The sequence below is a fragment of the Apiospora marii genome, assembly GCF_038362585.1.
Source record: "Apiospora marii strain CBS 49790 chromosome Unknown utg000002l_segment0_segment0, whole genome shotgun sequence".
Taxonomy (NCBI): Eukaryota; Fungi; Ascomycota; class Sordariomycetes; order Amphisphaeriales; family Apiosporaceae; genus Apiospora; species Apiospora marii.
The window spans coordinates 1806062-1819838 of NW_027117373.1; the positions used below are offsets into that span (position 1 = coordinate 1806062).

General features: G+C 53.5%; 3 protein-coding genes across 3 annotated transcripts; 2 read left to right on the top strand and 1 right to left on the bottom strand.

The window, feature by feature from the left end:
- Nucleotides 1-826: 826 nt before the first annotated feature.
- On the bottom strand, nucleotides 827-1925 carry PG985_002249 (uncharacterized protein; the record flags this gene model as incomplete). The annotated part of the gene is made up of 3 exons (XM_066822018.1): nucleotides 827-1051; nucleotides 1116-1493; nucleotides 1551-1925. The coding sequence occupies 3 exons, from the start codon at nucleotides 1923-1925 to the stop codon at nucleotides 827-829; spliced, it is 978 nt and encodes a 325-aa protein (XP_066689450.1).
- A 2507-nt stretch (nucleotides 1926-4432) lies between these two features.
- PG985_002250 (uncharacterized protein) lies at nucleotides 4433-5908 on the top strand (the record flags this gene model as incomplete). Its single annotated transcript, XM_066822019.1, has 2 exons — nucleotides 4433-4738; nucleotides 4832-5908. The coding sequence occupies 2 exons, from the start codon at nucleotides 4433-4435 to the stop codon at nucleotides 5906-5908; spliced, it is 1383 nt and encodes a 460-aa protein (XP_066689451.1).
- A 1628-nt stretch (nucleotides 5909-7536) lies between these two features.
- PG985_002251 (uncharacterized protein) lies at nucleotides 7537-9818 on the top strand (the record flags this gene model as incomplete). Its single annotated transcript, XM_066822020.1, has 2 exons — nucleotides 7537-8173; nucleotides 8236-9818. The coding sequence occupies 2 exons, from the start codon at nucleotides 7537-7539 to the stop codon at nucleotides 9816-9818; spliced, it is 2220 nt and encodes a 739-aa protein (XP_066689452.1).
- Nucleotides 9819-13777: the final 3959 nt, after the last annotated feature.

The following is a 13777-nucleotide window of genomic DNA, read 5'->3' on the forward strand; positions in this document are numbered from 1 at the left end:
CGTCAAGGTTTAAAGACTGCTGGCACAGATGCAGGAATGATGTCCGGTCCTCACCCATCTACGATCAACGATATAGACTATAGTTTCCAGTTTCAGGGGTGACAAGAGTACCACCAAAAGACGAGACACAGGGCCTAGCCTTGAAGAGAAAACGGGTATGAGGGAAAATTGGTACCCTATCACAAGTGTTGAATCTGCCTAGGGAGGAGTGGGAGGGGTAGGGCGTGTATGAACAGGAAAGAATGGAATTAAAAATAGAAAATAGGAAAATGTGTCATTTCAGGGGCTATGGGACCTTAAAAAACACCAAAAATCATCTCGAAGCGTGTCAGCGACTCTCTGGCGGGGAATTGAACCCCGGTCTCGAGCGTATATGACTATGGAATATCCAATGACAAGCTCGCATACTGACCACTATACTACCAAAGATATCAAGTTGTTACTTGGATGTCTGAAATCTCTTCAATGAGCGTATATGATTCAGAAAGCTTATGGCTCTTTTAGCGGCCGGGTTGGTGCGGCCCCACAATCTTAAATCACTTTCCCTCCAACCAAACGTGAAGAGGCGTGCGTTAGTGGCCAACCTTAAAGCTAACCTTGGGTTGTTTGTCACACATTGCTTACTAAGGCTGGCTAAGCGCATGACGACCTGTGCCAAAGTATCACAATATGGGTAGATGTGTCTAATAATATGACAATATCATGTATAACGCATAGAAGAAGTGTGCCGCTATCAGGGCCTATCTCGGAGCAGCATCCATCGGCTGTCTAGCTATCTATCCATGATACAACAGCCTCAAAAGCTTCACATCCCCAGATTTTGCTATTAATGCGGCAGAGTGCAATTCATAATCGTACCCTTGCTCGCATTCTCCATCTGCGTGACACTGCTCGACTTGATGCTGACGTCCAGGGGCGGATAAGGCGGCACCCTCTTGTCGCTGACGGGGACGATCTCGGCGTTCCGCCATCGCTTCGTACACTTGGGCTTGGATCGCGGCTTGATGATGTCGCCGAGCGCGTGTTTGTACGTCGACACAACGTGGGAAACCTGCCGGTTGTCTTGCGTTAGCCACTCGAACAATATGGCGAAGGAGAAGAAGAAGAAGACTTACCGATTTGGCATCTGCCGTGACGTTGGCAAGGCCACCGGGCACAACCAGATCATACAGCGCGGCGATGCTCGCCTCGGCAAAGTTCTCCGACCAGTTGGTGAGCGAGTATCTGGTCACCGCGGCAGCATCCAAACTGTAATTGCCCTTCCACACGCTGGTGTTGCTGAAACGACCGTGGCCGTATTCATTGGGAATCTGGGTGTCCAGGACGTGGGAGATCTCGTGGATCAGGACCGATTCGATGAACCACCCGTATAGAAATTGGATGACGGGGAGACCCGCCTCGAGGTATGTCAGGCCAACGGGGCCCCCAAGGTCGGGAAGCGTGACGATGGTGCCGAAATACTCCCGCATGCCGATGGGAATGTTGCCAAAAGTCTATGCAAGAGAGTACGGTCAGTCTTGGTGGGGCTTGGTCAGGAGCGGTTGACTTACCTCGGCCATCTTGGCGATGCTGATGCTGTCCTTGTAGTGGCGGCAGATGGTCCATGGCTCGTCGCAGTCGGTGTACTTGACGCTGTAGACCTCCATCTCCCAAGGGTTGAGGTGGTGTTTCTCAGCAGCTTCGCGACACGGCTTGGGAATCCATCCGGATGCCCAGCCCTTCCAGGAGCCCCAAGTGGGAGGCAGGTGCTCAAAAAGAGCAGGCGACAGGTTTGCGTTGAGCTCCGGGTGGGTTACTGGCTTCTTGGCGGGTTTGTCGGCGGCTTTGGGGGGTACGTTGGGTGGCACATGGGTCTGGTTGTTATCGCCCATGGCGACACCAAGCAGACCCAGGAAGAGGAGGAAGGCTGTGAGAAGTGAACCCATCGTGGCGGTGTAGCGAGGGCTGAAGTAACCGATAGCACAAACGGCGACGATAGTAACGAGCGACAGGAAGGTAAAGGGTAGGCCCTAGCTGTAGGGGCGGGGAGAGCGCGATGGATGAAGTTGTGACGGAGAGAGAGAACAAGATTGAGGTGGACGGGTAGGTATTTATTCAGTACGATACTCCTCAGACACTCTACTCTAATGCATTGGACACATTATCGAACGCATGCTTTGAATGCATGTATTGAATGCGGCCAATGCCGCTCGAAGAAGTGAGAGACTATGAAGCCGTAAGACACTGCGTGAGTCACAAATAATCAGTCATCTATATTCAATTACAGAACATATAATCTTGCAATACTCAGTGACCCATAAACGGCCTCGAGCAGCGTCTACAAGCCAAAAACACGGCTAGCTAAAGGGCCGTGGTATGGAAAAAAAGGGGTAATGCTAAGACAAAATCGACCGGCCAATAACAGCACCCAATCCCTAAAGTCATACCTCCTTTCTATCCACCAGTGTTCTGTTAAATAAATGTTAAATAGTTACTAAGAGGCATCCAACTTGAGATGTATAGTGGTATTGTGTTTAATATGCGAGCTTATTGTCTAAAATAGAACAACGAGGGTTGAAAACACTAGATCGACTTCATAATCAAGACAATGTGGCAAATCTTCTGCGTCGACAAACCAAAAGCTTCACTCTGTGCCAACATTACAGTTACTCATGGTGTCAGATACACTACCGCGCCCTCCGCCTTTGCTTGATCATGTAGCTATCAAGTGAATTATAGCAAAGTTGCATTATACATAAAGCCAACGTTACCTAGATGAGGGGTGGGAAACGTAGAAGGATTGAAAGTGCTCAAGGGAACGTAGCAAATGTAGCCCCAGCCCTGAAACTTCTTAGTCAAGCATACAGCTGGAACATCTGACTTAGTTGCCATCCTTGGCCATATTATACTCCATTGGGTCAAGGGTCTCCCAACCCGGTACATGGAGGTCCGCATTAGCGAAAGGAGAACAAACCAATACGACAAGCCTCGGATCCGAAGTCTGCGGAGAAATGAGCTGTGAAGGAACAAGCTGCAGTAGCAAAAGGTAAGCGCTAGCAGAAAACACCACGGCCGAGTAGAAACTGGGGCGTCGCGTGATCGCGGACCAGACCTCGTTCGGGACGAACCTGCACCGGTCGTATCCAGGGTGGGGTGACGGGTCCCCCCTCCTGCCCCGCGCCGCAAGGCCGCAGCCAACAGGCGTCGCGGGATCCGAATCGTGGGATTATCTGATCCGCACCCCTGTGGTTCGAAACGGGGTGTTTGTCGAGCGAACACCGGGAAACCAATCGTTTCTCTGACGGAGCGAGCTAGAGAGGTTACCCCTGAGTGGCAATGATCCTTAGTCTGCTGCAAAGTAACCCTATAGTCAGCCACACCTGCGCAGAAGATGAGCACGCAGTGACTAGTTATGCAGTCTCCTGGCCAAGAAATCGGCTGATCCAGAGGGGGCAGGGTGGACATGTAAGAACTATTGAACTTTCATCGCCATATGACCAGGAAAAAGAAACTCCGACCAGATATTCGATACAGCTCATCGTTACCAGAAGAGGAGAGAGGCAGCCCACGAAGACCTTTTAATACAATTTTGTCAATCGACCAACCGGCCAACCATAGTGCCGGGCTCTTGGTCGGTTGACACAAATATTGGTTTGTTGGTTGACGTGTTGGATGTATATCAAACAATTTCGTCAACCAACCAATTATTCGACGATGGTTGATTCATAGAAATATGCTCTTCGTTGGTTGACAAAAATATTGGTGTATATGACTGGTGTATTGACAACACTGGTCCAACGGCAACCCCTGTGCATTAGCGGTAGCCCCTGTTCAGCATAATAGCCCGAGGAGGAGGCTGACTAGACTATACTCCACATGGACAACGAACTCTATTTTGTCCAGGGGGGATGGGCAAATCATTTCCCTCCAGTCTCTCTTCCCCTCGTCCTCCACACACGATTCATCATTCGATCGGCAGGGAAGGGATTCAGCCAAGTCAAGGGTACGCATCCTACATACGGCCGGCAAATTTCCAAGTGGGACTGACGGTAACATGGATCGAGACAGCAGGAGCCTGATGCTACCTTCGACGCTGAATACAGACTACGGTCTGGCTATCTTACGTACCATCATGTGTTTGGGCGCGGGGCTGAAACCATGCTTGCATCTGGGAAGCACACGGAATCTTATGTTGCTTGCAGTCAAGCTAGAGTCGGCTCCCGTTGTTTGCATCCCACCCACCGTTTCAGGTTGCTTGCCCTCGGAGCCGAAAGAACGATGCATGCCACCGTACTGAAATCCTATATAAAGGAGTCATCTCCCGGACCGGATCCAAAGCCAGTCTGTGCGGGAGCAACACGCTGCGGACTTTCAGAGCTGAGCATTCCCACAAGTACTTTGACGTGATTCAGCCCTGGTTCATATTGGCGATATCTTTCACCCAGTCACCAACATGCAGACACAGGAGAACCTCACCTTCTGGAGAGACCTGACTCCGTTCCCCGCCCCTCTCCGCACACCCGTCGACTCCTCCCCGAGAATACTGATCGTCGGGGGAGGGGTGACGGGCCTGGTGACGGCCTGGACGCTGCTGGACAGGGGCTACCACGTGACGGTCCTGTCCAAGGAGTGGGCCTCGTACGGGTCCGCCCAGCGTCTCACGTCGCAGATCGCCGGGGCCCTGTGGGAGTTCCCGCCAGCCGTCTGCGGGCAGCACACGGACGCCATCTCGCTGCAGCACTCCAAGCGTTGGAGCATGGTGAGCAGCCGTTTCCTCCCGAGATTGTTGTCAACTTCCTGACTAGCAGGAACTTCTGATGAGCAGGAACGCCAACGCTAAGAAATTTGATAGATATCATACCACATCTGGGACGCCATCGCCGCCGCCGCCGCCTCCCGCAACGACGACCGCTGGTCGATCGGGCGCGCAGGCGTCCGCATGAAGCACGTCAACTTCTTCTTCCCCGAGCCCGTCGAGGCGAACCCGGCCGAGACGGCCAAGATGCTCGAGATCATGTCGAGCGGCGTCCGCGGTTTCCGGCGTGACGCCGCGGCCATCATGCAGGAGCGGCGCGTGAGCCCCAGCTACGGCGCCGTCGACGCCTACGAGCACCTCGCGCCCGTCATCGACACCGACGCCTGCATGCAGTTCCTGACGGGGCTCGTCGCGGCCAAGGGCGCGCAGCTGATCACGCGGGCGGTCCGCGGCGACCTGCTGGACCAGGAGGCCGACCTGCGGGCCGAGTTCGGCGCCGACGCCATCGTCAACGCCACGGGGCTCGCCAGCGCTGAACTGGCCGGCGACGAGTCGTGCTACCCGATCCGCGGCGGCCTGGTTCGCGTCGTCAACGACGGCCGCGACTTCCCCAAGGTCGACGCCGCCCTGACTATCTCGGCCAACGCGGCGCACAGCACCAACGAGATTGTGTTCCTCGTGCCGCGGAATGACGACATCCTCCTCATCGGAGGCATCACCGAGCCCAACAAGCACCAGCTCGACCTGACGCTGGAGTTCCCCATCATTCAACGGATGCGAGCCCGCTGTGAGGCCTTCCTCCCAGACCTCAAGCGGGCCCGGCTGGACCCAGAGTACCCGCTGGCGCAGGGGCTCCGGCCGTTCCGTGGGGGCAACGTCCGTGTCGAAAGGGAGCTTCGCATGCGGAGAGGAGGGGCGGTTGACAAAGGAGACGACGCTTCGACCGCAAACCGAACGAGTCGCATCATCCACAGCTACGGCCATGGTGGCGCCGGGTGGTCTCTGGCCTTTGGGTGCGCCGGGGACGTCGCACTCCTGGTGGAGGAGGTATTGCTGGATCTGGCCCCGCGCCCTATGAAGCTGGAAACGGCTGCCTCGAAGCCACTCCCCACCGCCTTGGAAACCGCTAGAGTGATCCTAGATGACGGACCCAAGATCATGACCCGGCTGTGAAGGATGCAAGACACTAATTAGCTCAATGGCCAGTCATTATCGAAGTGCTCGACACTGTATATGATGGACAGAGTCTTTGTTTCGCTCGTGTGCCGTCTCTGTCCATCTCAATCGTGATATCTGATTGTTGAATTCAATGTCAACATCCTACCCCTATTTGCTCTTTGGCGGTATTTGCTTCTGGAAACTGATTGGTTAGAGGAAGGCGATAGCTAGGTAAACTAGTGGGTATAGCATGTGGCTCTAGGTATATGAGAGCTGACAGGTTTTCGGCTGGGTTTAGGGTGGCATTGACAATAATATAATAACCTTGTAGTTACTTGTTATTCAAACAAGATGGAGGCTGAGATCCAGCTATCAGCCGGGCCGATGCTGAACATGGACATATGCATCTCTAGACGGCCAACAAGAATTTTTAGCTCGCGATTGACACCGCTGTTTGCCTTATCGTGCGATACTCGAAGCGACGCGGCTGAGGTAGGCTATGATGAATGATTAATCTTGAAATCTCAGCGATCGGTCTGATTGGTGGTGGGGTCGTGATCTGGTTAGCGGGCAGCATCCAATCTCTCGCGTAATTTGGCCCGTTGCGTTTTTTCGTTGTCGGTCGTATTCGGTCAGCCAACTCTAGTCATTCAGCCGAATTTGCGCAAACAAGACCTCCAAGCAAATCGGATTGAAAAGAGGAATACCTACCGAGACCAGATGCCTACCACATTTGATCGACGAGAGATGTGAGTGAAGTTAAGACATATGCCAAGAGATGCCCAGGATCCCAGAATGCTTAAGTGCCCAGATGCGATCCCAACTTCATTGGCTTATGCCTTGTAAATGGTTCGGCCCGTGGGACCAGGCAGGCCATGTGATAGTGATCGTCGCGGAAGTACTGTAACACCAATCCACTCAGCACGACGCAATACTGCAGCCGACTCCAGCAAAGACGAGACGGCTCGACCAGAATCAATTGTAGGTTGCAAGTAGGCGGCAGTAGCAGACGCCCGTCTCTGGTGTGGTTGAGTTGGACAGCGTTTCATGGCCACGACTCGACGACATTCTCTTGTTTACTCTCGAGTCCAATCATCCTGGCCAGGGTCGGGCCAGGTACCTGTGGGAGGCTGACAGGCCGAGCTGTGTTTGGCTGGAGGATGTTTACCTGTGCTTCAAGTAAAAGCCGGCTTTAACCTAGAAAAGATTCAGTGTACTGTATCTCTGTGTCAGGCTAGTGGTCAGCGGCTTTTGCTCTACCAGTAGTTGGACCTGTCACTGCGCAGGCGCTGGCCCCGGCTCACAGCCCTTAACGCCCTGGGCTGACTGACTGGGCGGATCACTGGGGACATTGAAGGGCGAGAAGTGGAGTGAAGACGTCATCAGTCTCAGTAAATTGCGATCGGGAACGAAAGTTGCGCATTTTCCAAGGTTCTTCCCCCATGGGCCGGACTTCCGCGCTTGACGTGATGTGACTGCTGAAAAACGATGAAACCAACTACCACGGAACAACGCAGCCAGACGTGGTTTGTTGCTTTCTCCCTTCTCCTCTAAAATTGTCATAAAACAACATCAACAATGCTGTCGCACGATTCGATTACCGTAATCACTTAATAATACCCTAATTATTTTGATACCCAGCCATGGCGGACGAACGCCTGGAGCCTCCACGACAGCAAAGCAGCTACTTCGCCCCCGTCGCCAGCAACCCCAATCCCGATTCCACTCCCAGCTCCAATACCGCCTCCAATAACGCCAGCACCGCCAACATCGCCGCACCACCAGCAGCAGAACCGCGCCACCGCTTCCGACCCCTTCGGACCCTGCAGCCCCGACAGTCCAACATTCGCATTCGCAGAGCTCCCGCTCCGAGGCCCGACCCCAACAACCCTTCCAACCCTTACCATGTCCGGTCTATGCTCGACGTCGACGGCAATCACCAGCCGCAAGATCAGCAGTCTATCCACCTCCGACGACTGTCCGGGGGCTCCCCGATCCCGGGTGATCATCGCAATGCCCACCCGCTCCAGCAGCAGCAGCAGCCGGGTCGGTCTATGCTAGATGTCGAGGACAACACCGGCCCCGATGGCAACACCCAGGCCACAGATTTCGGCGGTGCTGGCCCCGGCATGCCGCCAGAGCGAAAAGGCCTCTTCCACAGATTCAGTCGCGCCACTATGCGACCGGACGCTGCCAACAACCAGAGGAGACAACAGCAACAACAACTCGCCCAACAGGGCGAATATGATTCCAACATCGTCGACATGCTGGATGTTGTCGGTACGTATATCCTGCGTACCTAATGACCCCTATCTGGTTATGCATTACTAATCCGGATTTAGACCCCGAGGTTTCAACTCTGTCGTCCATCACCAACGTCCAAAACTCCCTCTTCGTACCGTCGCTTGGTCGTTGGGTTAACAGACGTCCAACCTATAACCTCACACGATACTCTGATCTGCCTGGCGGTGCCTTTCCATCTGGGGACGGTGGAGGCGTCGCCAACCCGTCGGGTCGTCATCCCCCGGAGACCCGGCAGCAGGGCGCTCCTCGCCCAGGAGGTCCCGATAGACCACTCAAGGACGTGGAGGAGGAAGACGAAACCCCGGGGCGGCCGTCCGTGGAGCGGATACCAAGTTACATGACCGAACGCTTCTACGCTGTTCGTCCCAAAGATACGTCGCTTGCCGAATGGAGCGACGAAGACTTGGCCGAGCTGAACGACCACGTTCGGCACATGCTTCACTCGAAGCGATCCGCCTTTAAGCGTAGCATGAAGGCTTTCGGCCAGTACGTCCGAAGGCCTCTTGGGTTCGCCGTCACCCTGTACGCCTTCCTCATCACCGTCTTTGGTTTCGCCTGGGTTCTCTTCCTCATCGGATGGGTCTACCTGGGTGACGAAGAAAGGCGAGACTACATTATCGATGTCATCGACAACGTCCTTGTGGCCTTGTTCGCGGTTGTGGGTGATGGCATGATTCCCTGGCGACTCGTTGATACGTATCACATGTGTTTCATTGCCAGGTACTATCATCTCACCTGGAAACTACGCAACAAGATGCACGTCCCGGAACTCAAGGACCACAACGATCTTCCATCGGAGCCCGTGATTTCGCATCGTACTGAACAGGAGGATATTGAGGCCCAGCGCGACATACATATGAAGCAGTCGGAAGAGCACTCAGTGCTCAGCCCAACCCAGCAAGCCAAGCTCGAACACCATCAAGCGTGCTTCTCCAAGTCCCACACATTTTACAAGCCCCACGAGACGGAAACGCACTACGCCTTCCCGCTGCGACTTCTTGTCGCCATTGTGGTTCTGCTGGACTTCCATTCTTGCTTCCAGTTGGCCCTGGGTTTGTGCACTTGGCTCATTGACTACCACGTCCGCCCCGCCGCACTTACGGCCACGATTCTTAGCTGTTCCATTGCCGTCAACATCACCGCAGGTGTCCTCATTTCCGTGGGGGATCGCAGAACCCGCAAGAAGGATGTTGTGGAGCGCATGTTCAGGCAGGAACTGACGCAGGAGGCCATCCGGCGTATAGAGTCCCGGAAGGAGAGGGAGGAAGAGGAGCGGAACCGACTGGAGAACATCGACGAAGAGTCGCCGGGAGCCAAGTCGAGGGGCGCTTCGGTCGATCTCGGCGAGCGCCTGAAACAGACCTTGAAGCGCAAGAACAGCGACGAGGACAAGACCCGCTCCTCCAAGAGCTTGGACATTGCCCGCAAGCCGAGGAAGAGCAACGATATCGCCAGGAAGCCCGTCAACCACGTCGGGATGTTCGATTCGTCGATTACCGGCGGACTGGCCGAGGAGGAGGATGGGGGCTATTTCGGTGACCCGAAGGCCGACACAATGCCCGAGTCGAAACCTGAATCGAAGCCCGATTCGAACCCCACTGGTCCGTCTACAGAAAAATAGACAGCGAGAAGCTCAGGTTCCTGGGTCTTCACACACTTCACTTCAGTATACGGTTATGACGAAATGGATGGGCGGGCGGCGGTTTTATGTACACGACGACATCAGAAAGGGGTTATAAATTGGTCTATGTTGTTTTTCGAATACAGCAATAATCTGAAAGCGAATATGCGTGATATCCCGGGATAGATAGGAGCGAGTTATATGATTACATGATTCATCTCGACCAATACCAATACCATTAATGACTTGGATCTTTAATCGCGCAAATCTCCGTGTTGCTTACCCGAATCGTGAACTGGTATATTGATATTCATAGGACAGTCGTCAGAGAGACTTCGAACTTGACAGATTGACGCCCCCTTTTCACCTACGATTGCTACACGCTACCTGTCCAGCTGTCACATGTCCGCGGTGTGCTCTGTTTTCCGGCTTGGATATTCAATGTATATACATAGTTGTTTCTTTCTACATTCGCATCTCTTATTTAATGCCTACCGACCGTACTTACCTTTCTTTACTTACCATTGGAAGCAAGAGTCATGCTGTAAGGGGAGAAAAGGAAACTAATGCCCTCCACAATCCTCGTCCCACTTGTGCTCGGAGCTGGTCTGCTGCTGGCCGATGCAGGCGCCGGTGCCGTTCTTGACTGGGGCGCACTTGCGCGTGATGCGGAAGTCTTGCCGGACGGTGACGCCGCAGTAGGCACAGATATGGAAAATGATCTTGCCTGTACACATTTTCGAGGGCTGGAAGGTTTGCTGTCGCGGTTGGATGATGATGAAGTTGAGAGAAAGAGGGGGAGGAGTGTTGGCTTGATGATGCTGGTGGTTTGGATGCTCGAGGGATGGGTTCGTGTTGGGCGGGTTTTATACAATGCGATTCCCTGTCGAAGAACAGGCATTTTGACAGGTCAGAGGCGTGGTGTGCAAATACAATAGCATTGTTCTTCCTGAAGAAAAAGACGATGCCATGGGGTCATGGATATGGATGTGGCCCCCCTATTGTTTTGTTACTTTGGTCAAGTTCGGGTGGGGACAATGCATTGTGCTGTGGACGAAGTGAGTGTCTGTGATGGCTGAACCAAGGGCCGCCAGTGGTTAATAGTTCGGACCAAAGTGTGAGAGAGCGTGCTGATATCGTCGAGCTTCCTAACCTACTTGGCTACCCCTTTGTAACTCGGGACACTAAGGATATCGTGAACAAAGGCCGAACAAAGTCTTCCAGAAGGGACGTGGATTATGATAAACAGAGGCTTTAGATTAATTTGAAGGCCTATGGAAGGCGTTCGAGATAAAGCCTTTGTCTACTGGTAGGATAATTTTCGATATAAGATGTCAGTATACGCTTGCTTGCTTACTAACTGGGCTACTTGATGGAGGTCGCTTACGGCATTTAGCTATGAGTGATACATATATTACGATGATTCCGATATAATCTGCATTAGAGATAATTATAATGTAGAAGATAGTTCGCTGTGAGGTTAATTTTGGCCATCTATAAATTACTACTGTGTTTAAATGATGCCAAAGACATCGCCTGATGGACACTATATGCGCTCAGTCTTAGCCAAATGATCCTAACAGAAGGAGAAGTAACGGCATCAGTTGTGCCGTACTCGAGAGAACGCGAAAACAGTAGCACACGGGTGAACGCAACCGTAGCTCTCAAGACTCAAGCATGAAGTCAACGTAAGTGGTTCTGAATGCTTCAACTCCGTATGCGATCCTAGCATACTGTGGAGGTTCATCGCGGTGATGGATAGGGGCATTTCAGGAGCCTACCATGTCTACTACAGATCCCGTACCTGCAGCCCCAGCCAACCTTATGCATGCAGTCCTCAAACCTTGTATAGCCACAAAAGCCCTCCATCCCTCTGAGACTCATGTACAGTAGAACTCAATGCTACTGGAATTGAGTTTTGAGCATAATGGTTGACCGACCCATGACACCCCTTTTCCACTCGCCGCTCAAACCGGGCATCCGAGAAACAAGCTCACCGCCCGACCCGGCGATGCCCGGGAGGAGAGGACGCACGTGGTGGGGCCGACACAAACCGTGTTCCTGACATTCCACGAATAGGAGGGCGAGGCGATCGGGTTGATTTCTGTTTGGTGGATAAGTACGGAGTAAGCAGGTGTGTATCCAAAGAAGATGACAGGCAAGACGCGCGACTGGCCGGTAAGGGCGGCGTTCGCAGCGCAGTAGCTTAGGTCCGCGTGAGATGGGAAGGATTCCTTCCATGCATGGAAGAAAAGGCGGCGGCGTGGGCAGTGAAGCGGATAAGGGCAGGCAGGCACCAACATGTGGGAGACATACCGCTCGCTCGCTCGCCACTTTCCATGCATGTATGTACCTAACCTATGCAGACCAACAGACAGACGACATACGCACATGGTTTGCTTACAGCAGCAGTGCATGCGCTGCACATGTGCATGGAGTGGAGGGGGCCTTGAGGGGTTTGTTTGGGCTCCCTCGTGTCTTTTTCCGAACTGGCTGTCTGCATGGACAGGAACCCAATACCCGCCCCCTCCTGGGCAGCCGCAGGATACCTATCAGCCTGTCTAAGGTTTCCATGTTAGCAATTCACCACATACCTACTTACTTGTATACATTCCCAATTGCTTGCGGGTGAGATCAAATTGAATGCAATGGCAAGTCGGCTGGGCGCGGCAACGAATCAGCTGGGTTGGCTGCAGAGTGAGAGGTGGGTGAGCAAGGTGATGATGATGATGATGCGTGCAGGCAGACACCTGCCATCAGCCGCAGTCAATAAAAGGGAGGGGCAGGAAGGAGGTTGTTACCCAAACCGAAGCTGTGTGCATTTCCATCTCCACCCAACGGGTATACTTGCTTTTCGCATCCTGCGTGTGTACTGAAGCATGTAAGTCCTGCAACCCCACCGTCCGGCGTCATTCAATCAGATCGGTGATGATGTAGGTGCGGATGCAGAGGGGCAGAGTCCAGACACACGCGTCGCCATCATGTATGGCCATACCTTATGGTTGGAGATATTGCCTTTGATGAGTTATCTATCGATCGCCGATACTCTGTTATTGAATTGGATTTCAAAGCTGCGCCATCAAACTGGTTTATTGATACATGCATGACCGACGACTGCTGTCCTCCTCTTCTGTACGAGGGGCCAATATTTGGTGTTAGTTGAGTCCTGCAGCTGTTGGTTTTGTCGCCCCTCCTCCTCCTTTTCTGTCCACACACCCCCAGACGAAGTACAGCCTTGGAACAACCTCTTCTTCTACCTCTTGTTCTTCTTCTTCTCACTGCATGCAGGCGAATGTGCACGATGCACCCAGCTGCGCTGCTAGTGGACGGCGTGCTACGTCGGGCAGCTAATTTTGGGACGACGCATGTCCCGCAGCGGATTCCCATTTGGCCCATCATCCATCGCACACTCGTGGGTGGCGTTCGTTCCTGTTGTGTACAATCAATCATCAGCCCCCTCCTCCCCTTCCTCGGGAAAACCTGCGGTTCGCATGTCAGCCCGTCCAGCCCGTCCAGCCCGTCCAGCCCGTCCAGCCCGTCCAGCCCGTCCAACCCGCCAAACCTGCCGTGCACCGCGGGACCTTTACACGTTTGGACGAAGGAGCAGAGAAGGAGTGTGTGGATAGGCTCCTAGTATCACGTTGCCCGTGTTCCCTCTACGTAGGAATCGGTGGACTGGTGGACGAGGTGGGACGTTGCACATTGTTACTCACATTCACACCGAGCTACTGCGGCGGCATGACTCTCGAGCCGTACCGTCCTTAGGGAGGCTTGAATGATGACTCCTGTCAGCCCGCAAGTGGTACATCGATCATAATCGGTCATTTTCATCAATCATCGCGACATATCGTTGGAAAGAAGGTGTGCCGATACGTGCGCCGTGCCATTGGTGGCGTCTATCGTGCTCACCCTGTTTGCTCCAGTGGCACCCCGCAGGAGTTGCTCATGACTTGCATGTA